The sequence below is a fragment of the Coregonus clupeaformis genome, chromosome 27 (genome assembly GCF_020615455.1).
Source record: "Coregonus clupeaformis isolate EN_2021a chromosome 27, ASM2061545v1, whole genome shotgun sequence".
In the NCBI taxonomy this organism is placed as follows: domain Eukaryota; kingdom Metazoa; phylum Chordata; class Actinopteri; order Salmoniformes; family Salmonidae; genus Coregonus; species Coregonus clupeaformis.
In genome coordinates, this window is record NC_059218.1 from 19,536,167 (window position 1) to 19,561,678 (window position 25,512).

The window sequence follows — 25,512 nt, forward strand, 5'->3', positions numbered from 1 at the left end:
TATTTCTGACCATGTCTAAGTCACACAGCATTCAGAAACATCGCTGTCTATTGGACTCCTGTTCAGTCAATGTCATTAATTGGTTAAATTAATTCAATCAGCCAGTAACTTCCTAAAGCGGAATATCTCATGCTCTGTGGCACCGCAGCTGGGTGGTGGCAGGTGGTGGCAGTGGCACTGTTTATCCATGCTCATTCTGCACACCTAAACTCTGTTGAGGCAATTCTCACCAGCCTTTTACACAATCTGGGTATTTGCATGTCTTTTTTAAATCTAAATTATTCTTCAATAATACATAGATGTTTTACCACAATGGGTTAAGACTAAAATACTTACAAGTTGGAGTTAGTGTTTTGTATTGTGCATGAAATTCTCTATCATGGCTTGTGTTCCTTAACCTGCACACTCCGTTTGAGTACTTGATCCTGGCCACCATCATCGCCAACTGCATCGTACTGGCCCTGGAGCAGCACCTACCAGCCAGCGACAAGACACCTATGTCAGAACGCCTGGTAAGAGTCTCAACACTCCTCCCTTTGGATGAGAACTAAGGCTACGTCCCAAATGGCACCCTATTGCAGTGGTCAAAAGTAGTGCACTAAATAGGGAATAGGGTGCCATTTGGAATGCAACCCTATTCCTTTCACACTTTCTCTGCCTTTACTTAGGGCTCCGATTAATATACGTATACAGTATTGTCTTCTGTTTGCTGTAAAAGTGTAGAATGTTATTTAGGTGATTTTCAAGAGGGAAAGAGGTAGTCAGACAGAGCGAAACAGAGAATTCGCTCAGAGTCGTTGCTCATTTAGAGTCTTCCACGAGTAGAGCTCAGTGATGAGGGAACCCAGTCATCCCTAACCTCCTCCTCCCAGTCAGAGGGCCCTGAGTACCAGACACACAGCCAGGCAGCTGGGCCACCCACACCTCCAGTCCATGGGAGAGCAGCACCCCTCCTCATTAGTGCGTGGGTATATGGCGATGTGCGTCTCCCTCTCCTCTCCCCTCTCATTCTGTAAGTCAGCTGAGCCTCACACTGAGTGGCTTTGATTCCCCCCTTTCCCTCTCCAGGCCCTCTGTTCCCCTGCCTTCGTTCCCCTGCCTTCTCACACGCGTCGTATAGCTTAAACCCCTGTTTGAACTCAGCCAGTCGAGTCGTTTAACCATTGCTGTTCTCCCTTTAAGCTGTGAAATATTGAAGCCAGGAGAGGCTGCTGCGCGGCCATGGGAGGATTGTGACGCTGCTTCTCTAAAATATCATTTTTCAGCATTTTGCACACACAGATGTGGTCTTAAAGATGTTGTGGCTCCTGGAGGAATGGAGGAAAATGCATAAAAGGCGCTGCTGCAACAGCTTGTTGAAATAAGGTTAATGACCCTCAAATGCAGCCGCCTGCTCCTGTTATCTCCATAATAGTGATGCAACATCAGCAGCAGTGTAGTGGCACAATAAAAAAGTTACTCGACACCTGAGAAACTGATTAGTGTTAGTAGAGAGAATACATTTCCCCTCCTTCCTCCCGCTTTCTCTCAAGTAGAAGCATGTAATACAAGCGTCCTTGTAATTAGAAAAACAATCGGCTATTTATGGTCCAGGATGAATAGACTGGGGTGTGTCTGTTAAGTGGAGCTCCTGATAATAGAACATTGTCAAAAGTCGTTGTTCTTCAGATCCATAGCAGAGATTTACCCTTGCGGTCCCCTGTGATTTCCAGTTTGCCCCTTCAGAGCCATGTACTGTAGATGGAGTGTTCATTATTCATGAATATTTTACATCTCTACATTATAGATGTTAACACAGTCTACTGTAAAACATCATGCATTTATGGATGGACCCCTCCAGCCTAGCCATCATGTAAGGCTTGGCATAGCATTGTTTTGTCTGCTATCTTTTTATAGCAGACAGAGATGCAAAGATGTCAGTCTCAATGCTTGTCATTAGTGTCTTTCCTTACATTAAAGCCCTGAGAGCATCAGTGCTGTGTGGTCTTGATAGACAGCAGCAATCCCAGACTCGCTTCTCTGGCTGAACAACAAACCAGTTATTTTAAAACACAATTTCCTGCACCATTTCCTGTTACAGTGACAAATCAAACAGGTCTGTTATTTTGCTTGTTGTTCATTGTTGTTAGATCTTACCTTAGAGCAAGTGAAAAGGTCACAGACCCTTTAACGCTGTTCTCAAGCCTGTCAAACTCGTTGTGATTATTTGCGTTGGAAATCCTGGGTTGGTGATTGAGGGTTGGGGTCGTGGAGCTGTGGAAAAAGAGAAAGGGAAAGAAAGAGAGAGAGGGAGGTTAGTGTAAGTTGTGAGATATCCTCTGCTAGTGCCTGTGTGTGTAGCAGCACCTCAGGCCTCCACTGACATGATATTAATGGAAGGGAATGAAAAAGTGTCATGTCATACGTGCCTGCTCCAGCACTGCTTTGAACAAGAGCAAGAGTCATCCTAGCTGCAAATAGTTTTTTGCCCAGTGAAAATCTCACTTTTAAAAGTTCATATTCTGTTAACTCATATACAAATAATGTTGACTTGTCCTATACTCGTATTTGTGGCCAAAGCATAAATTGGAGAAAAAATACTTCAAAAACCACCTCAAATCTGTATCTCAAACAGACAATTTAAAAAATGCTTGCTATTTCTTCATATAACATGTCTCCTCCCTGAGGAGGATGAGCTGGCCAATCAGCGGTCTACTTGCATGAACATTTTAAATGACCGGTATACGTCCACACCATTCTGTTGTTGGGGTACGCCCACACCATTTCAACACAGAAAAGCTGCTTTTTAACATGCTTAAATATTATTTTTTTGGAAGGAAAACTATTTCACTCATATCGTGTAAGTAATTATAGATTATAGGTTATAAATCTGGAAACACTGGGCAGTTACTTTAAAGATCTTCATACCATAAAAATAGTTTGTTTATGTTTTGAATGTTTCGTTAGATGCCTTTTGGAGACCAAAAAGCCTCATCAAATTATAATTTATTGATACATTTTAATCATACTAATTTGCCAACAATTAGTAAGATTCGTTAAGAGTAAAATGTAAGCTATTATCTTATGTAAATGATAATGTGTTATGATGGATGCGTAAATCACACGGATAAAATATGATCTCCAAGATTACTGTTGGTCTTCTTGTGTAGGCTATGTTTTCAACCCCTCTTTCTTCCTCTACCTTTCATCCACCAAGAGAGCGTCCTATTCCTCGACCCATTCTCTGCATGCTGGGTAGAAAAGTGAAGGAAACCATCCCCCTTTCCTCTCTTTCACTCTCTTCCCCCTCTCTCTTCTGCCATGCTTCATTAACCTCTCTCTTACCTCTAACAAAAAGTTATCTCTCCCTTGTTCCCTCTCTCTCTTTGCAGGATGACACAGAGCCCTACTTTATTGGAATATTCTGTTTCGAGGGCGGCATTAAGATCATCGCCTTGGGCTTTGCATTCCACAAAGGCTCGTACCTCCGCAACGGCTGGAACGTAATGGACTTTGTGGTCGTCCTCACTGGGTGAGTTCTTGGCCCGCCGGGTGTGTGTGTTTGTAGATGGGATGGGATGGATGAAAGAAAGACTGATTTGTTCATGTGCATGCTTGTGTGTGTCTGTTTTATAGTTGTGTATGGGGTGCGTTCCTTATTGCTGCAATTGGCCAGAATTGGCCTTCACAATCCTACAAAGGATAGCAAAGCAAACGAAAGCGACGTTTCAATACAAAAATATAATTTTGTTGTACCAACGAATTGTCCAATATTGCTCATCAAATGTGTTTCATAAATCAGGTATCACAGTCTTTATTGACATTTTGAATATCTGTTTTGGCTCTCCTTTTTCTGTTGCAAAGGCTCCATGGATGCTCAGAGGTAATAGGCCAAAGGTGAAAATTTGTACAACTTCAGTGATACAGCACTAGTTTTACTGTGTCATTGTTCCACAGTTTTGGATGGATACTCTGAGTACCATAAGTTAAAAGTCTGGGGGCAGCTCTTAGTCTGTCTGGGCTGAGAGAGAGTGCCTGGCTAGCATGGAGACTACCAGCCAGACAGAGGGCTCTGGAGAGCAGTAATGGCTCTATCTCTGATTGAGCCACCACAGACAGGGGTGAGAGGGTAGGGCAGTCTATGTGGAGCAGTGGTGGAGTACCAACACCATATAATCACCTATAAGAAGTGTATCACACTCCACTGCAGTAGGGAGCCAGTGTTGCTCTTCCCCAGTCGTAACCGTTCCTTTGCTTTGTTACATTTATAAGCATGGAGATATTGTGCCAGCTTGGTGTTATAAGGAGTCTGGATGGGATTTATGGTGTAAATAATGGCCATTCCGGAAATTCACTAAACAAATAAATCATGCTGGATACTGAAGCCGGGAAGGAATGGAGATTAAGATGGGGAAGCGTTGGAGGGAGGGAGAGAGATAGTGAGGCTGTTGATGTAGTCTTCTACGTGTCACCCTCCCCTACACACACACCTCTCCTAAGTCGTAACATCAGCTGTGTTATCAGTCGGTCTACTTTATTTTATTTCCGTATGAAATGTCTTATCTGAGGTGGCCCCGCCAGCTCTGAACTCGCTTCAATTATGATGTATCCCCTGTTGGTGTTCAGACACTGGCACAGACCAGAGAGGGGAATGGGGGATAATCATTTTTTATGTTTTTGTTTATTTTGACAGGTGGTCATGCTGAGGCCAATATCTCTTTTACAGATGAGCCCTCTAATTACAAAAATATACACATCAAATACAAATAAGAAATGCAAAACAGTAATAAGGTCCTCAATCAGTAGTCTGAATTGCCCTAGAGGCACCAAAACATCCCATTGAAGAGAATTTGGAAGATTATTCCACAAGAGGAAGAGAAGAGTGGGGAGGAAGAGAAGAGTGGGGAGGAGAAGGAAGGGATGAGTGGGATAGAGAGGAAAGGAGAAGAGGGAAGCGAAGAGGAGTTGATAGGAGAGGAGAAAAGAGGAGAGGAGGGTTGTGGGGTGGAGAGGGGAGGGGAGGACAGGAAGATACGGTATGAGTGGGAGAGAAGAGGAGTTGATAGGAGAGAAGTGGAGAGGAGAGGGAAGGGAAGGACCCCAGACAGAGATGCCTGAGGCTCAGCCCTGAGGCAGAGTGGTTTTAACGTGGCTTGACACTCATAGTGGCTATAACACTCACATTCATATTTACAAGCACTGATCACAGGCCAGTTTAGCATTTTTCATCCTTTTGGTTAAATTGAGCATTTAAAGAGGGTAAGGGGGGAGTATGTGAGTGATCATAATGAGTGATGAAGAGGTGAAGCTGATGAAAGGATGTGATAGAAGAGGATTGACTATCCTCCCTCAGGTTAGATAGTACAGCTATTACAATCAGACAATTATACCTCATTATTGTAATTAAAGCTTTGTTTTGCAAGATCCATTTGAGTTCATATGGTCCTATGCAATTACTTAGCATTATTAATCAGATTGTTTGTGCTGTATCTCCATATGCGGTTCCCATGGCTGTGCTGGCGTGCAATATGAAATAGACTATGTCTAGCAGTTATGCTAGTCCACTGACGTGAGGGAAGGTCGGTGGCTGGGTAAGCACTGGCTATTATTAAAGCTAGATTTACTCACAAACAAACCTTGATGATGCCCAAGTTCACCATACAATAGATAGCTCCAACAACCAGAGTGACATAGGCTATTAACCGAAATTGACAAACACTTTTCACCATATGACACTGCTCAACTGAGCTCAGCTATAGACCGATGTAGCATCCACAGTAACAATTGATAGGTGGCACTAAAATACCAATATATGGACACATTTCATCCGAATAATTCGTAACGCAAACTCCATAGCCTTTCACAATGGATTTACAATTCTTCCAGTGATCATGGTTATTCCGTGCACTAGTGTGAAGTGAAGTAGCTGGCTAGCTAATCAGATGTGTGACTTTCAGATCACAGACATCAGAAATATAACACAGCATCAAGGATACATGTAGTTATAGCTAGTTACAACTTAATAGCGAAGCAACATCTTATATTGAAATGAAACAAATCAATGCATGGCTAGCTAGCTGCTAACATGGCTTGAAAACAACAAACAAAACAAGTAATCCATAGTAGCTATAACACTCGCATACATATTTACAACTAAATAGCAAACACAACATAACACTGTATATCCAACAAGATATACACTGAGTATACCAAACATTAGGAACACCTTCCTAACATTGAGTTGCTTTTGCCCTCAGAACAGCCTAAATATGTCGGGGCATGGACTCTACAAGGTGTCGAAAGCGTTCCACAGGGATGCTGGCCCATGTTGATTCCAATGCTTCCCACAGTTGTGTCAAGTTGGCTAGATGTCCTTTGGGTGGTGAACCATTCTTGATCCACACAGGAAAGATTTGAGCATAAAAAACCCAGCAGCGTTGCAGTTCTTGACACAAACCGGTGCTTCTGGCACCTACTACCATACCCCATTCAAAGGCACTTAAATATTTTGTCTTGCCCATTCACCCTCTGAATGGCACACACACACAATCCATGTCTCAATTGTCTCAAGGCTTAAAAATCCTTCTTTAACGGTCTCCTCCCCTTCATCTACACTGATTGAAGTGGATTTAACAAGTGACATCTATAAGGGATCATAGCTTTCACCTGGATTCCCCTGGTCGGTCTATGACATGGAATAATGTTTTTGTATATTAATTGGTAATGACGTTCCAGACAAGTGGACAGTCCCGCACTCACTCTGTTCACCTGCCCGACAGCTAGCAATGAAGGAGAGTGTGCCATGGTGGTTGCCTGTGCACAGCTTACCCCAACAATAGCCACACAACATGTTTAGGCAATAAGCATGCGCAAAGCAGCTATGCATATGTTGATCCTGCCCATTAACAGTGACCTGGAGTCAGATAAGGCCTCACACATCAAGGATTTTAATGGCTTTTAATGGATGGAAAGAAAGGCATGAATACCCTGCCGCCTTTCCTGAGATTTTGATGCAATTATTCGATTATCACAGGGTAAGTAAGCACTGCTTCCCTGCCTACCCTGACTGCACGTCAAGAAGGACATGGTAGGTTGGCCTTACAATTATATACATGTTAATTTTTCCATTTATATTTGAACCATTACTGTGAAAAATTCTGAAATCTCTGTCCTCCTCTGTGCTAGCTTAGCCACCCACATGTCTGTAACCTTGGGATAACTGTTGTCGATATAGTCTTCTGCTCCTAATTAAATAGCTAATTCCTAAATGATTGTGGTCCTTCGGGCAGTGGTAGACCTTTTAATCTGTCCTGATCATGCATTACCACCTGCTAATAAGACAATACATCTGCCCTGGGTGCCACAGGCCCAATCAATAGAGTACCGAGCCCAGAACACAGAGAACTGAGAGAACTGACCTGGAGCCAAAGCAGCCAACTACAACTGTCTCTGAGAGTGTCCATGACATGATGAAGAATAGCACTGGGCCTGTTCTTGCTTTAAACCACTGGTGGCAGCAGTGTGTTTACGCCTGTCAAATTCAAGGGCTCCATTCAATTAAACTCTAACCAAATTTTCAGAGAGGAGTACAAATCATCTGGCGCTGCAAGACTGGATGTTTGTTTCATGTACCCGACCAAATAAATTACAGTGGATTATTTTAGACCCACTACACAGGAAAATCTAATGATTTACTTAATTTAGAAACCTGGTTACCTGTTTTGATTGAAAAGGCTCCTTGGTCTATTGAACCTATAACAGAGTAATGAATCAGTTATTTGCTGAATCTTGATGAAAAGCCCATGCGTTTTATTGATAGCTAGCTTTAAATCATCCCATTTGGCCATCCACAGGAGATGTTATTATGTAAAGTGTGTATACTGTATATTATGTGTCGACTGAGGGATCTATTATGAGCTGTGTTTTGTTTCCTTCTGAGTGCTTACCTGGTCTGTGCTCCACTGTGCTCCTGTGGTTAGAGCGCCATCTACTCTAGTAGTTCATGCTCTGAGACAGTCAGGCATCGCTTTTATTGATCAAGGCCTCAGTTGGCCTTTTACAGCCCTTAGAAACAGCATGGTAACCACAATCAAATGTTCTCGTGGTGAGGTCAAAGCCTTCCCTTCCAGCTAACTGTAAACTTAAAGTGACCTGCAGACAAAACATTGGCAGTAGTGTTGTTTGTTGTTATCTGCGTTTGGGCTTGATGTTCATGTCAGACCTCTAAATGTTATGAATATGAAATGGCCCTTGCTGACTTCAAAGTAGTGCCTTCAATCCTTTGCCCTTTCATATATATTTTCATATAATATGGACCAACAATCGTGGGCTTTAGAGTGTCAGTAGAGAGAAGCGTAGTTGGGTCACTCCCTAACAGCATCAATGAATCGTCCCTTTGAGGCTCTGCCAAACTACTTTTGCCGTCTGTCTGTTGGTTGTGTCTGTCTACAGTTTTTCTCTCACAAAGCTCTACAGGTGTACATGAGATTATTTGGAGCTAGCTCTGCTGAATAAGACATGACTGTGTGAACGGACCATATGGTATATGGTGTCATTTGAAATGGGCGTGCTGCCCTGTCACTGCCTGATGGAAAGTGACGGTAAAACAATAGTCTCTGTGTCATCCCTCCTGGTAAGGGCATCAAAAGACCATTTGAAATGTACAGATGGAAGGTTTATTTCCACACCCTGGCATTGATGAGTGGCTTTGGACTCTGCACATGAGAGTTGTGTGAGTGTAGACTCTCTCTGCCTAGGCATAGTCATATTCCCCCTGGCTGTGTGGCGACACGTCTCAATGGAGACACAATCTCTTTCTTTACATTGTGTTACATCTTCTTCCATCCTCTATGTCTCTAACCCTACATCTCCCTTTCTATTTGTCTTTTTTTTTTCATGCCTACAATTAATTGACTTTACTTACTGTACTTTATTAATTGTGTAGCACTTATTGATAGAGTATCTGATATCGGTTTCTTTATCAGTTTATACAGTGTTGTATGTCTAAAACCTTCTGGAGTTGTGAGGTTTTTCACCACTTGAGAAAATAGTCTACAACTAAACAACTTATACTATCCTCTCTGATATTCTATGCTTCTTCAACTTCTAAGGGATTATGTAGCTAACACTCTTGGTTTGAAGTCACTTTGAGGTGATTTCAGCATGCTATTTAGAGAATGCTAATAGGGGTCTCACTCAGTAAGGCAAATGCTACAGTAACCTGTAGCTAAGAAAACTAACCCATGTCTCGATTCCCTGTTTCTCTTAGTCCATTATGGTTATCCCATACAATTAATATTTCCAGTTAAATATTTCCCACACCCACAGTGTTCTTATCACAGAGATCCTATTCTATGGTCCTTATGGTTGGGCTTTTTCTCACATTGATGTGATTTCCCTGTACCTGATGGCTAGACGTGGGCAGTGGACTGAGCTGGGTTGGTTATTGGCTGTGGGCTGTGGGACTCACATGATTGTATGCCTGGTACAGCCAGTACTCAGATGGCCTAGTGTTTTCTAGTGTTCTTTGCTTGAGCGGTTTGGGAGTGCTTGTGCGGAACACATTGAGGCTGACACCAGCTCCCCTCCCTGTCAGCTGGACAGTGTGCTCCAGGGGAATCTACATGATATATACAAAAGTATGTGGACACCCCTTCAAATTTGTGGATTTGGCTATTTCAGCCACACCCGTTGCTGACAAGTGTGTAAAATCGAGCACACAGCCATGCAATCTCCATAGACAAATATTGGCAGTAGAATGGCCTTACTGAAGAGCTCAGTGACTTTCAATGTGGCACCGTCATATGATGCCACCTTTCCATCAAGTCAGTTTGTAAGATTTCTGCCCTGCTAGAGCTGCCCCGGTCAGCTGTAAGAGCTGTTATTGTGAAGTGAAAACGTCTAGGAGCAACAACGGCTCAGCCACGAAGTGGGCCACACAAGCTCACAGAATTATTAATGCCCATGATTTTGGAATGAGATGTTCGACGAGCAGGTGTCTACATGCTTTTGGTCATGTTGTGTACATCTATCTCTCTCTTTCTTGCCCTGTTTCTCTTTCTCTCTTTGTTTTTCTTTCTCTCTCACTCATCTCTCTCTTTTTTTCTGTCTTTCACACCAACACACACACAGAAACACAGTCTTGTATAACTAACCTTGTCGGGACATACAATTCAGTCCCATTAAAAATCCTGTTTTCCCTAACCCCTAACCCTAACCATAACCCTAACCCTTACCTCAACTCTAATCCTAACCTTAACCTGAAAACCAAACCTTAACCCTAAACCTAACCCTAGCTCCTAACCCTAAAACTAACCCTAGCTCCAAACCTAAACCTAATTCTAACCCTAACACTAATTCTAACCTTAACCCTAAACCCTCTAGAAATAGCATTTGACCTTGTGGGGACTAATAAAATGTCCCAAGTTGGTCACATTTTTGTTCGTTTACTATTCTTGTGGGGACTTCTGGTCCCCACAAGTATAGTTAAACACGTCCACACACCACACAGACACACGCACACATTCAGAATTTCATTCTGGTTCTGCTCAATCGTCTTTTCCGCTCTCTATTTAATATTTTATCTCCATTTTAATTCATTTAATTCAATTTCAGTGTCACCTGAAGGTCCTTTATTGTGAGGATACATTTCTGTGGCTATTGCTTTCAGAGTAGTGCTGTGAGAGTTACAGGAGAGGAGCACTGCTCTCTGCACCTCTGCACCTCAAATCTCTGGAGTCCTATAAAAAGCACTGGCTTGTAAATAGTGCTGCAAAATCAAATAGGTTTTTACGTCATCAGCATTTTAAACAGGACAGATTTAGGTCCTTATTATGGTAATCAAGGTTGTGTTGGTTATGGCATAATAAATTAAGCCAGGGACCTTATTGATGCCAGGGACCTTATTGATGCCAGGGACCTTATTTTATATCCAAAGTGACACCCCTACATTTTTCAATGGAAATTATGATCACGTCACAGCAGCTATGAACTAAACTCCTTGGATACTAAAGAGTTATATTGCTTTACACAATGCTGTACTTAGTGTGGCAAGGCCACTGACTGTAGTAACTGTGAGAGTTTGTTTTACTCTCCATCGTCCGGCTGTATGGGGAGGTTTCACCACCTCAACCATGTTGGTACATTCAATGGACTCACATCAGAGTGGACAGATTGTATTAGGTAAGCCTGTCTATTTTCCTGTTCTATTTGCACCTCCCCAGGTGTGTGTGTTTCTACAGGTGTGTGTTCCCACTGAGATGTGTGTGTGTCCGACTGCCTGGCAGCAGTGATTCATCTGGGGCCCTCCAGTTTGTGGCCCGAGTTTATTTGTTCACAATCTCATCCGGGCGTTGAGAACAAAGTCGAGCACACACACACAAATGCACACACTCAATCTTAATGAATGACCAGTTAAATAATGTGCCAGTGTTTCTGTCTGTTACTGTGTAACCTAAAAGAAGAAGCTCTCTTATCTGATGAACTGTTCACCGTTCCTGTTCACCTGCACAGCAACAATACCTGCTGCCATGCCAATCAACACCAGGTGCAAGTGGGTCTTTGTTCTCTCTTCCTTCTCACTGTGAGTACACACTTCTTTTGCACCTGTGTGGGAGCAGGCGTAGCACTGGGAAAACAAAGGAAGAGGTGAACCATGAGGTGCCACGTAAGAGGTGCCACGTCCCACCACCCTCCAATGATCTGGATGGTTGGAATGACTCACTGCATGAGAGTGGGCGTCAGCTATGATGACATCACTTCGTTAATGTACCATAAAGCATCCAAAATGGCTTCCGGTTGGTTTCGAGGGATTCTTCCATCCCCAGGGGTCTCATTTATCAAAGGTGTATGCATACAAAAAATACTCTATACCTTGCGTGTGCCAGTTCTCCCGCAAATATGGGTATTTATCAATTTTGAACATGACGGGAAAGTGTGTATATTCACACAAATCTCAAACCATGCGTGCACATAACTTCTAGAAGGTTGATCAACTGTATTGCCAGTGGTGGGAAAAGTACCCAATTGTCATACTTGAGTAAAAGTAAAGATACCTTAATAGAAAATTACTCAAGTAAAATTGAAAGTCACCCAGTGAAATACTACTTGAGTAAAAGTATCAAAAGTAAAAGTAAAAGTAAAATTCACTTCAAATTCCTTACATAAAGCAAACCCAACCGCACCTTTTTCTTGTTTTTTAGCCAAGGGCAGACTCCAACACTCATAATTTACATACGAAGCATGTGTGTTTAGTGAGTCCACCAGATCAGAGTCAGTAGGGATGACCAGGGATGTTCTCATGATAAGTGTGTGAATTGGACCATTTTCCTGTCCTGTTAAGCATTCAAAATGTATAGAGTACTGTCAGGGAAAATGTATGGAGTAAAAAGTACATTATTTTCTTTAGGAATGTAGTGAAGTAAAATTTGTCAGATACCCAAAAAAACAACAAAGTACTTTTACTTAAGTACTTTACACCACTGTGTATTGAAAGCAAATAGGCTTATTGTTCGTTTGGAGGAAATGGGAGGTGTTTGATACATTGGAATTATAATAATGGAAGGCTAATAAAACATTACAACATAGGCCTAATGATAAAACAGATGCATTTGCCGTTGGTAAGGAGATCGCATAGCAGCATGTCGTCTAATATGTTTATTTTACTTTTAGGCCTTAATCATAATCATATTGCAGGACGTCTCTCCTTTTCTGACATAACTGATTTAAATTATTCCAAATATACAGCAAATGTGGGCATTTTTGTTACCATAAAAGGTTAATGGAGGGCGTTTTCCGGGCAGGATTGTCGTGCGCATTCACGACCACAGAAATATAATATGATTTATCAATGAAAACATGTGTTTGATAAGTAAGGGATAAACGCTGACGTTCTGTACATTACTTTGTAAATAATGGGTGACGCAGCAGAGTTCATTTTTCCAAGGTAATGTACAGAACGGAGGCGTTTATTCCGCTTATACCACAGTTGCCAAAGAAAGCAATACTTCAAGCACACATTTACCGGTAGAAATAAAACAAATTCTTTGCAAATTCCATTCTCGCTGGCAATGTTTTTGTCCATTGCTTGCTAGCTAGCTAGCAAACTAGCTACGGCTAACATAGTCACCACCACTGCAGCTAGAATAACAGCAAAGTAGTTGCATTTGCGTCTTTTTAAGCTGTTTTCTATTGACATTCATTTGGATACATCCATAACAATGAGCTGATGATGCCTGTTGATAAATCAGGCCCCAGAACATCATGATCATGTCACTAATTCAGCCGAGGCTGCCCCTCCTCCTTGCTCGGGCAGGTTTCGGCGTTCGTCGTCACCGGCTTACTAGCCACTACCGCTCCATTTATCATCACTCCATTTGTCTTGTCTTGTCTTGTCAATCACACAAACCTGGTACTCATTCCCTCATTAGTCTGTGTATAAGTGTTCCCTCTGCCCCCTTGTCCTTTGTGAGTGATTGTTTGTTGTGAGAGTGAGTAGCTCGGTTGAGCTATGCACTATGAATTCGGACAGGTAGCGTTCTCCTGGCATCCGCCAAACTGCATTCCCCGTTCCCCCTTCCCTCTTCTAAAAGACCACAATGGAAATAAGCTGTTAAGCTTTATTGTGTTATCGTTGATGATTTTCTTAAATTGTATGTGGAGGTGTCACCGGCTGGAGCGCCCTTATGTATGTATTTTACAAATTGTCAAATAAATTAAATCAATCAATCAACTCTGATTCGTCTGTCGGACTGCCAGATGGTGAAGCGTGATTCATCACTCCAGAGAACGCGTTTGTTCCAGAGTCCAATGGCGGCGAGCTTTACACCACTCCAGCCGATGCTTGGCATTGCTCATGGTGATCTTAGGCTTGTGTGCGGCTGTCGGCCATGGAAACCCATTTCATGAAGCTCCCGACGAACAGTTATTGTGCTGACATTGCTTCCATAGGCAGTTTGGAACTCGGTAGTGAGTGTTGCAACCGAGGACAGATTATTTTTACGTGCTACGAGCTTCAGCACTCTGCGGTCCCGTTCTGTAAACTTGTGTGGCCTACCACTTTGCGGCTGAGCCGTTGTTGCTCCTAGACGTTTCCACTTCACAATAACAGCACTTACAGTTGACCGGGGCAGCTCCAGCAGTGCAGAAATTTGACGAACTGACTTGTTGGAAAGGTGGCATCCTACGATGGTGACACGTTGAAAGTCACTGCCCTCTTCAGTACGGGCCATTCTACTGCCAATGTTTGGCTATGGAGATTGCATGGCTGTGTGCTCGATTTTATACACCTGTCAGCAACGGGTGTGGCTGAAATAGCCGAATCCACACATTTGAAGGGGTGTCCACATACCTTTGTCCATGTAGTGTATGTCACGTTCCAGTTGAAGGGGTCAAGAGTTACGTCATATACTCTTGCAGTGGTACCAATCCCAGAATCGAATAGCTTGTGAATAGGTGCTCTTCTTCAGAGCTTTCTACACTCACGCATGCACAAGCACACACACAAACACCATATCTGTGTGGTTTTGCCTGCAGTAGTGCAGTCATGCATTGTTGAAAGTGGTGGTTGTCATTTTTCTGTGAGCAGATCACCTAGAGGAAGCCACAGCTGAAGTGCTTGACTGGCAGGTTTTTCTTCACACATGGTTCGTTCATTGTTAATTATCATGAATGTGCGTTTTTATTTTTTTGGTTTCCCAAAATGTGATTTCATTCTGTTATGGTTGAGCAAATTAAAATATGACATGTAATTTAATGATTACAGTGGTTGTAAGGATGCGTCTCATAATGATTGATATCACATATCTGAAAGCCAGAGATTTGCTGTGTCTGATTGTTATGTCGTTTTAGGTGGAAGCAGAAGGTTTGTGCTGAGAGAGAGGAGAGAAAGAGAGAAGTGGTGATAGTGGAATTTCTCTCTTTTCTGTAGTGTCCTGCTGGGTGGTCATCCCCCGAGGACAGGGTCAGCTTTGGGCTCGGTCACTCTCTTCACATGGCCATGGCTCTCTCTGTGTCACTGTAGCGGTACAAAATACCCCTCTGAAGTCTGATGGGTTGAACTTGTGCACATCTGTCTGTATTGATGTGCATTGGAAAATTTTATTCAGAACGCCCTACCTGTATGCCAACCAGCCTGATAGAAAGATCAGATCATGATTTGACAACAAGCTCTGTCCTTCTGCCTTTCCCCTGGTGGTAGCATTGAGCAGCCAATCCCAGACTGACAGTAGGAAGCTGTGTATGTAAGGACGAATTGTTTGATGAGCACCTCTCTGAGCCAGGAAGTTTCATCGCTGGATCAGAGCTCTTAACCAATTACATTGACCAGGCAGCTGTGATGATTCATCAGGCTCTGTGGCAGAGACCTCAGTGGAGATGCTGCTTATCATTCATGGTTTCCCACTGCTAACGTCTCTTCACCGATCATAACATTTTGGCTCCAAGCTGCAAACAAATACAAATACATAAGAAGGCCTGTCAAGGAAGGCTTGCCAAATTATAATGTTGGCTTTGAGGTCCAGACACATAGGGCTCTAGCTACTTGCTCCTCTGTCTGTTCTCAAGATGAGGATATATTTGTGTTGTTTCTTTGTGGATAAATTGTCGGCAGTAAAATGTCTCTCTCAAACCCCATCAGCTGTTTTTCATTTGTCCAAATACATCTGAACATCGATGGTACAAAAACAATAAAAGCCTTGCGATGCGACTGGCCTATGTGTGGCACTTATCTCTCTCACAACATGTCCCTCAAGACCTCCAAATGTGGAGGAAGTGAAACCACCAACGGTGTGAATAATGAATGCTGCAGCTAACTCCTGTTAGTGGACGCCAGCCAGCCTCCTCTTCATTCTCCCTGAGTTCTCCTCCGAGGGTGGCGGTCAACAGAACACAACCCAAATCACATGTCTGTGTTGTAATAGGCTGTTTGACTAGCACTAATGGATCTCTAGAGTGCCATTTTAAGCCTGTAAAAGGGAGAGAAAATTTATTTTTGCGTCGTGTTCCTACTCCCAAACAACAGTGTATTGGAGAGGATGGTTTCAGAGAAAGCTTCATGTCTGCCTCCCTTCAGCTCCATAGAACAGAGGGTGAGTGTCCATAGAACAGAGGGTGAGTGAGGAGAGAGTGTTTGCTTTGTGTGCTCAGAGAACAGCCTTCCTCCTCCAGTTTCCCTTCCCTTCTGTCTCATTACATCTACCAGGAGGCTGCTTCGGCGCTGAAGCACTCGTCTCGTCTCGCCTCAGTGGATAAACGCTCTGTTTGTTCACCCAGAGCCCTCTATGTGTACCCTCGCTCTGTGGCATATCTGACAGGAAGAGAGAGCGAGGGTAGCATTTTATAATGACACCTTGTAATAAAGCATTTTTTAATGGATTAGTAAATCGTTTATTCAGAATTTATTAATCATTACTTCCATATTTGTAAATGTTAGTAAGCTAGTTATTCACACATTTATAAAAACACTTTTAAAGTATGTAATAATGATTTATAAGATCATTAATAAGATGTTTTTTTGCCCTCAGAATAGCCTTAATTCGTCAGGGCATGGACTCTACAAGGTGTCGAAAGCATTCCACAGGGATTCTGGCCCAGGTTGACTCCAATGCTTCTCACAGTTGTGTCAAGTTGTCTGGATGTCCTTTGGGTGGTGGACCATTCTAGATACACACAGGAAACTGTTGAGTGTGGAAAACCCAGCAGCGTTGCAATTCTTGACACAAACCGGTGCGCCTGGCACATACTACCATACCTCGTTCAAAGGCACTTACATTTTTTGTCTTGCCCATTCACACTCTGAATGGCACAATCTATGTCTCAAGGCTTAAAAATTATTATTTAACTTGTCTCCTCCCCTTCATCTACACTGATTGAAGTGGATTTAACAAGTGACATCAATAATCTTTCACCTGGATTCACCTGGTCAGTCTATGTCATGGAAAGAGTTCTTAATGTTTTGTATATTTAAGCAATAAGGCACGGGGGGGTTGTGGTACTGTAAATGGCCAATATACCACAGCTAAAGGCTGTTCTTATGCAGGACACAAAGCGTAGTGCCTGGATACAGCCTGTAGCCGTGATATATTGGCCATATACCACAAACCCAACGTAATTAGAACAAAATAGATGTTTTGTCATACCCGTGGTATACCGTATACAGAAGATAGCCCTATTTGGTAAACAACCAAGTCCATATTATGGCAAGAACAGCTCAAATATGCAAAGACAAACGACAGTCCATCATTACTTTAAGTCAAGAAGGTCAGTCAATACGGAACATTTCAAGAACTTGTGCAGTCGCAAAAACCATCAAGTGCTATGATGAAACTGGCTGTCATGACGACCCCCATAGGAATGGAACATCCAGAGTTACCTCTGCTGCAGAGGATAAGTTAATTAGAGTTACCAGCCTCAGAAATTGCAGCACAAATAAATGCTTCACAGAGTTCAAGTAACAGACACATCTCAACATCAACTGTTCAGAGGAGACTTTGTGAATCAGGCCTTCACGTCAAATTGCTGCAAAGAAACCACTACTAAAGGACACCAATAAGAAGAAGAGACTTGCTTGGGCCAAGAAACACGAGCAATTGACATTAGACCGGTGGAAATTTGTCCTTTGGTCTGGAGTCCAAATTGGAGATTTTTGGTTCCAACCTCCGTGTCTTTGTGAGACGCGGTGTGGGTGAATGGATGATCTCCGCATGTGTATTTCCCACCGTAAAGCATGGAGGAGGAGGTGTTATGGTGTGGGTGTGCTTTACTGGTGACACTCTCTGTGATTTGTTTAGAATTCAAGGCACACTTAACCAGCATTCTGCAGTGATACACCATCCCATCTTGTTTGAGCTTAGTGGGACTATCATTTGTTTTTCAACAGGACAATGACCCAACACACCTCCAGGCTGTGTAAGGGCTATTTTACCAAGAAGGAGAGTGATGGAGTGCTGCATCAGATGACCTGGCCTCCACCATCTCCTGACCTCACCCCAATTGAGATGGTTTGGGATGAGTCGGACGGCAGAGTGAAGGAAAAGCAGCCAACAAATGCTCAGCCTATGTGGGAACTCCGTCAAGACTGTTGGAAAAGCATTCTAGGTGAAGCTGGTTGAGAGAATGCCAAGAGTGTGCAAAGCTGTCATCAAGGCAAAGGGTGGCTATTTGAAGAATCTCAAATATAAAATATATTTTGATTTGTTTAACACTTTTTTGGTTACTACATGATTCCATATGTGTTATTTCATAGTTTTGATGTCTTCACTATTATTCTACAATGTAGAAAATAGTAAAGAAAAACCCTTGAATGAGTAGGTGTGTCGAAACTTTTGACTGGTACTGTATGTTTTACAACAGTTTTTATTACAAGGTGTTATTATTAAGTGCTACCAGAGAGGGAGACAGAGAGAGAAAGCGAGAGTGAGCATAAACAGCATCTATAGAGAGGGGGAGAGTAAGAAAGGGGAAGGTTAACATGTCTGTCACAGAGGGCAAGAGAGAAAGTGAGAGACAGTGGATGAGGCAATAAGCTTATGGTATGGATGAGCGATTCAAAGAGGTGGTATGGGGCCAGTGTGTGCCTCTGTCTGTTCCTGCTCGTTTTGCTCTTGGAGACTTGATATGGCCAGCCCCCTCTCCCTATGGGCCCTAGTCAAAAATAGTGCACTATATAGGGAATAGGGTGCCTTTTGGGATGCAACCTTGTTATTCATGCTCTGAGGGAATAACACTGGGGTTGCTAGTGTTTTAACCTGACCCCAACAGGCTGGGGGAGAAGATAGATGGCTCCCTGCCCAGGAGCTGGTTCAATTCACTCCCAATAAAGGTTAGAGAGCCTCTCGATGGGTGGTTTGTGTTAATTTATCCGCTCATACTTATGTAGTGCTGTTTTGGCGTTTGACAGTACTGTATGGGTACATTGTCCAAATCTTTAACATTATCTAAAAAACAAAACGTCTGGCGTATTTGCAGTGAAATACAGTCCCTTAGCAACACATCTTATTTCAATTGCAAAAGGTTTTTGATTATCTGACGTTTTTACCAATCCACTATAAGTCAATATTGACTAGTAGCTTTAGCGTGAGTGGAAGGGGGAGTTGCAGAGATAACGCTTGCCTGACCCCAAGGCATACTATCTCCGTTTTAGTGACCCACCATCCCACTAAACGGCCAGTCAGCAATCTAGGCCAGCAAACGAGGCTGTTAACATTCTGAGAAGTGCTGCTCCAATCGATCACTGAACCCTCGTTTGTCCTTCACAACTCACAGCCCCTGTGTCACGATCGTCGTAAGAACCGGACCAAGGCGCAGCGTGATAGGCGTACATCTTTTAATGAGCACTTTAACACATGAACAAAACAACAAAACGATACGTGAAGTCTAAAGGTTCACCAACACAAACCTATACAGATCAAGATCCCACAAATAACTAGTGCCAACAGGCTGCCTAAGTATGGTTCCCAATCAGAGACAACGAGAATCAGCTGCCTCTGATTGGGAACCACCCTGGCCAACATAGAAAACACGAACTAGAACAAAACATAGAAAATCACACTTAGACAATCCACACCCTGGCTCAACATATAAGAGTCCCCAGAGCCAGGGCGTGACACCCTGGCCGGATTCCTCTTCTGGAAAACTCTACCTCACTTTCAGGGCTGCAGGAATGGCACACATTAGGGTTGGGTGATATGTCCAAAATATCATATCACAGTATTTTTCTCATTTTTGATGGTATGACGCTGTATTTGATGTAGGGCTGAGTGGTATAACATATTTTACTATATACCGGTATGGATGCATGGACCAGTTTGGGTTTTTACTTTACCTTCTATAAAGTTATTTAAATATTTGGATTGTTAAATGTGATACGCCACTCCAGCGCGTGTTTTTATAGTTTACTCTGTTTGCTACTCATCTCTCTCCCTCTCCTCGTGCATGCTGCTTCCCCATGCGCTTCCCACACCAAGCCCTGCCCCATCACTAGGGCACTTGCAGTGCCATTCACTCTGTCTGCATGGTCAGATGCAACAGATTTCCACTTTGCTTCTTAATATAAATCCACAAGCGTTCTATAATTACACTATTAGTTTGTATATCTTGCTGTCTGCAAACAGCTAGTTTGTCTTTTCTTAGTAATTTGTGGCTAAAATAAATTGTGCTAGCAGCAAATGCTAATGGCTAGTCAACTGGCTAGCTAGCTAACTAAATGTACAAAGAGTCAGAGCAAACGTAGCTAGTTAATATAGCCTGATATCATTGATGGTGTAGGCCTAGATCAGCATGTTGTTTGTGCAACGGTATCATCTAAATCAGAGAGGAATAGGCAAAGCATTAATAAGTTAGCTAGAGCTAGCTAGCTACATGAAGTAAGATAAATCATGTAATGTAACATCTAATTAGGGTCCCCTGGGATACACTGACCAACACTTTGGTTCCTACCCAGTCACAATAATTCCTCCCTGGCTTTTTCATTGTCATGTCAAACAACAATGTATTGTAAGTGCTGCCAATGATTCCAATAGTTCACCAGTTAATTAGGCCTAGATTTTTTTTGCAGCCCTACGTGGCACAGTGTAGAAATGATAACAAATGAGTGCAGGAAATTCAGAAATTTATGAAAATACTGAAATGTATTTGTGGTTGAAATTAGATTGAACATTATTAATAATCAGAATGGAGAAAGACCCATTGAAATCACTTATAATTTATGTGTTGCCACCCTAGGGTCATGAACTTCTCATAAAGCAAATGTATTACTTTTATTTTTATATTTTGGCCCAGCCCTAATTTGATGTTTCTGAATAATAAAAGTTATAATTATACTTTATGATAAGCGCATGACCCTAAGATGGCAACACTTTCTCCATTCTGATTGCTTTATACTGTTCAACCAAACTATAACCAAAAATCAAAGGAGGACAAATCTGACAGTGAAGTGAACATTGCATAGGTATATTCTGTAGCCTCAAACTCTGGTACTGGCCAAGAGTTGCCATTTGCTTAGTTATTTGTTCATTTCCAGCAGTCACTTTTCATATATTCCTTCATTGTCGGCACTAATTAGTTTTCATTTCACACACTGTCACATTTCTTTTGTCTTAGTATGCCTCTATTTAGTCAAACAAAAAAAACACAATTATTCTCTTTGATCGTAATCAAACATTAAAGGGCAATTCCACCACTTTTCAACCTCATTTTCATTATCTCCAGCACAATACCAGTGTCTACATAATGTGAAAACAGCGCATTTTTCTGTTTTGTAGAAAAAAACATGAAGAAAAAAGTTATACCAGATGACATCATCAAAAGTTACAACATTTTAAAAACAGTGATTTTCAAACTATGACATTTGCAATTTGGTGGTGGACCATTCTTGATACACACAGGAAACTGTTGAGCATGAAAAACCCAGCAGCATTGCAGTTATTGACACACTCAAACCGGTGCGCCTGGCACCTATCCTCTGAATGGCACACATACACAGTCCATGTCTCAAGGCTTCAAAATCCTTATTTAACCTGTCTCCTCCCCTTCATCTACACTGATTGAAGTGGATTTAACAGGTGACATCAATAAGGGATCATAGCTTTCTATTGGATTCACCTGGTCAGTCTATGTCATGGAAAGAGCAGGTGTTCCTAATGTTTTGTACACTCAGTGTATGTAGACAGTGATATGGTGCTGGAGATAACGAATATGAGGTTGAAAAGTGGCGGAATTGCCCTTTAAAATACCGTTAGAAAAGGTACAGTAAAAATCCACACCGGTGCGTGGGTCAATACAGGTAAATAGTAAAATACGATATACTGCCCAGCCCTAGCACACTTAAACACATTCATGTATAGATGTAGATTTTACACATTCGTGTACAGGCAATCCACTTACAGTTATTGTCTGAAACTGAACCGCAGGCAGTCAGTGTCCAGAGCAGAGACAGAGGATGCGTCACAAATGTCACCATATTACCTAAATAGTGCACTCCTTTTGACAAGGGCCCTATGGTGCTATTTGGGACGCAGAAGAAAAAGACAGCCTTTAGATGAACTGTCTGCCGCTCACGCATCACAGAGGGCGTCTCAGGAGTGCCAATCTAATTCATGGGTGTGAATGGGAACAGGATCGGAGCGGCTGACCCCTCAAGAAGAGCCTCCCTCCACTGCCTCCGCTGCCTGCCCTTCACTACCAGGCTCAAGGTCCTCCGTCCTCCCTCTCTCTGTCACTAAGATAAACACAGCCCCTGTGCTTTGTGTGTGTGTGTGTGTGTGTGTGTGTGTGTGTGTGTGTGTGTGTGTGTGTGTGTGTGTGTGTGTGTGTGTGTGTGTGTGCGTGCATACGTGTGTGTGATGCTTAAGGAGCATTTCGCTATGCTGGTGTGCATGAAGTTGTGATGATACAGTCCTCTTATTTTTATTTAATAAAATTTTTTTATTTACGATATGTCTTGCTTTGCATCGTTGTTGAAAGCCAATTAAATAAATGATTAAGTATGAGCACCTATCTATGTTCATTTCCCTGATTGTGAAGGTATTTGGGTTTTATGTTCAACTATGTTTTTTTCCCCTGCTGTCCTCTCTCTTTCCCTCCCTCTCTCTCTGTGATTGTGAAATCTTTAGGGAATAACACTTCGAACACTGAGGGGCCTTTTAGTCACCATGGCAATTGATTTACTACTGTGTATCCGTGCTGCATAAAACATTTTTGGGAGGGAAAGCAGGACTGAAAAAGAGCAGGACTGAATAACATGTTGTTATGCTAATGGTTCCATCACCTGCGAAAGAGCAGGGAGAATTGGCTCCTTATGTGGGAGAGGTGGTTCTGCAGGGTTGCCAGATTTTGATGTGGTCCTGCTTGGCTTCCAGATCAGCAGTATATTCAATGCTTTTAAATGGGAGTTTCAGTCTTACAGTAGCTTCAGGAGTCCTGAAAGTGGCGACGGAGGAAGAAGACTGCCGTTTTACAGCCCTCTAACCAATTATACTATTATGTGTGTTTTTTCGCGTTATTTGTAATTAATTCTGTACATAATGTTTCTGCCACCGTCTCTTGTGACCAAAAAGAGCTTCTGGATATCAGGACAGCGATTACTCACCTCGTATTGGACAAATATTTTTTCTTCAACGAGTCGGACTCGAAGGATATCCTACAGACACCCGACAAGGCCCAAATCCCTGTCATTCGCATGAGAAGGAGACGGAGATATCGTGGACGTAGGTCGGGGTGCCTTGTATGGATCCGACGGCGAGTGAGTAAACTGCCTCTTCCATCAATCCTTTTAGCCAATGTTCAGTCATTTGAAAACAAATTGGACGACCTAAGACTAAGGTTATTCTACCAACGGGACATTAAAAACGGTAATATCTTATGTTTCACCGAGTCGTGGCTGAACGACGACATGGATAACATACAGCTAGCGGGCTATACGCTACATCGACAGGATAGAACGGCTGACTCCGGTAAAACAAGGGGTGGCGGTCTGTGTATATTTGTAAATAACAGCTGGTGCATAAAATCTAATACTATGGAAGTCTCAAGGTTTTGCTCGCCGGAGGTAGAGTATCTCATGATAAGCTGTAGACCGCACTATTTACCAAGAGAGTTTTCATCTATATTTTTTGCAGCTGTCTATCTACCACCACAAACCGATGCTGGCACTAAGATTGCACTCAATGAGCTGTATAAGGCCATAAGTAAACAGGAAAATGCTCATCCAGATGCAGCGCTCCTAGTGGCCGGGGACTTTAATGCAGGGAAACTTACATCCGTTCTACCTAATTTCTACCAGCATGTTAAATGTGCAACCAGAGGAAAAAAAACTCTAGACCACCTTTACTCCACACACAGAGATGCATACAAAGCTCTCCCTCGCCCTCCATTTGGAAAATCTGACCATAACTCTATCCTCCTGATTCCTGCTTAAAAGCAAAAACTAAAGCAGGAAGCACCAGTGACTCGGTTAATTAAAAAGTGGTCAGATGACACAGATGCTAAGCTACAGGACTGTTTTGCTAGCACAGACTGGAATATGTTCCGGGATTCTTCAGATAGCATTGAGGAGTACACCACATCATTCACTGGCTTCATCAATAAGTGCATCGATGATGTCGTCCCCACAGTGACCGTACGTACATACCCCAACCAGAACTGTACTCCGAATATGTGCTGACCAACTGGCAAGTGACTTCACTGACATTTTCAACATGTCCCTGACTGAGTCTGTAAAACCAACATGTTTCAAGCAGACCACCATAGTCCCTGTGCCCAAGGACACTAAAATAACCTGCCTAAATGACTACTGACCCGTAGCACTCATGTCTGTAGCTATGAAGTGCTTTGAAAGGCTGGTCATGGCTCACATCAACACCATTATCCCAGAAACCCTAGACCCACTCCAATTTGCATACCGCCCCAACAGATCCACAGATGATGCAATCTCTATTGCACTCCACAATGCCCTTTCCCACCTGGACAAGAGGAACACCTACGTGAGAATGCTATTCATTGACTACAGCTCAGTGTTCAACACCATAGTGCCCTCAAAGCTCATCACTAAGCTAAGGATCCTGGGACTAAAGACCTCCCTCTGCAACTGAATCCTGGACTTCCTGACGGGCCGCCCCCAGGTGGTAAGGGTAGGTAACAACACGTCTGCCACGCTGATCCTCAACACGGGGGCCCCTCAGGGGTGCGTGCTCAGTCCCCTCTTGTACTCCCTGTTCACCCATGACTGCATGGCCAGGCACGATTCCAACACCATCATTAAGTTTGCCGATGACACAACAGTGGTAGACCTGATCACCGACAGCGATGAGACAGCCTATAGGGAGGAGGTCAGAGACCTGGCCGTGTGGTGCCAGGATAACAACCTCTCCCTCAACGTGATCAAGACAAAGGAGAAGATTGTGGACTACAGGGGAAAAAAAGAGGACTGAGCACGACCCCATTCTCATCGACGGGGCTGTAGTGGAACATGTTGAGAGCTTCAAGTTCCTTGGTGTCCACAAATTAACTTAAAACGGCTAAATGTTATATTTTCTCAATGTCATAATGTCTAGAATTGCCGAAAATGAGCTTTAAAACATCAAATTTTTCTCTCTGCGAACAAGAAAGGTATGAACAGTTTGGGGTCGCATGCGTTGCGAGGTGGGGTTTGTTACTACGCCGATAAATGACAATATTCATCCTGACCTTTGCACCTAGGAAATTTGTGTGACCGGACCATCTCAAATAGTACTTGAGTACCCCTGCTATAGGCCCACAACACATACAGTGCCTTCAGAAATATTCCCCCACCTTGACGTTTTCCACATTTTGTTGTGTTTCAAAGTGGGATTAAAATGGATTTAATTGGAAAAAATTTGTCAACGATCTACACAAAATACTCTAATGTCAAAGTGGGGAAAAAAATGTAACATTTGTAAAAAATTTATGAAAAATAAAACACTAATATCTTGATTAGATAAGTAATCAACCCCTGAGTCAATACATGTTAGAATCACCTTTGGCAGCAATAACAGCTGTGAGTCTTTCTGGGTAATTCTC

The 25,512-nt window shown here is 42.7% G+C and overlaps 1 protein-coding gene across 1 annotated transcript in view; it reads left to right on the forward strand.

Annotated features, from left to right (window-relative positions):
• Positions 1–411: 411 nt before the first annotated feature.
• The window catches only part of LOC123481187 (voltage-dependent N-type calcium channel subunit alpha-1B-like), a 184,752-nt gene continuing 159,651 nt past the window's right edge, over positions 412–25,512 (forward strand). Inside the window, exons 1-2 of the mRNA XM_045208278.1 lie at positions 412–512; positions 3,372–3,511. Of these exons, the coding sequence (XP_045064213.1) occupies positions 498–512; positions 3,372–3,511 (155 nt within the window). The 5' untranslated portion in view covers positions 412–497. The remainder of the gene's footprint in view (positions 513–3,371; positions 3,512–25,512) is intronic.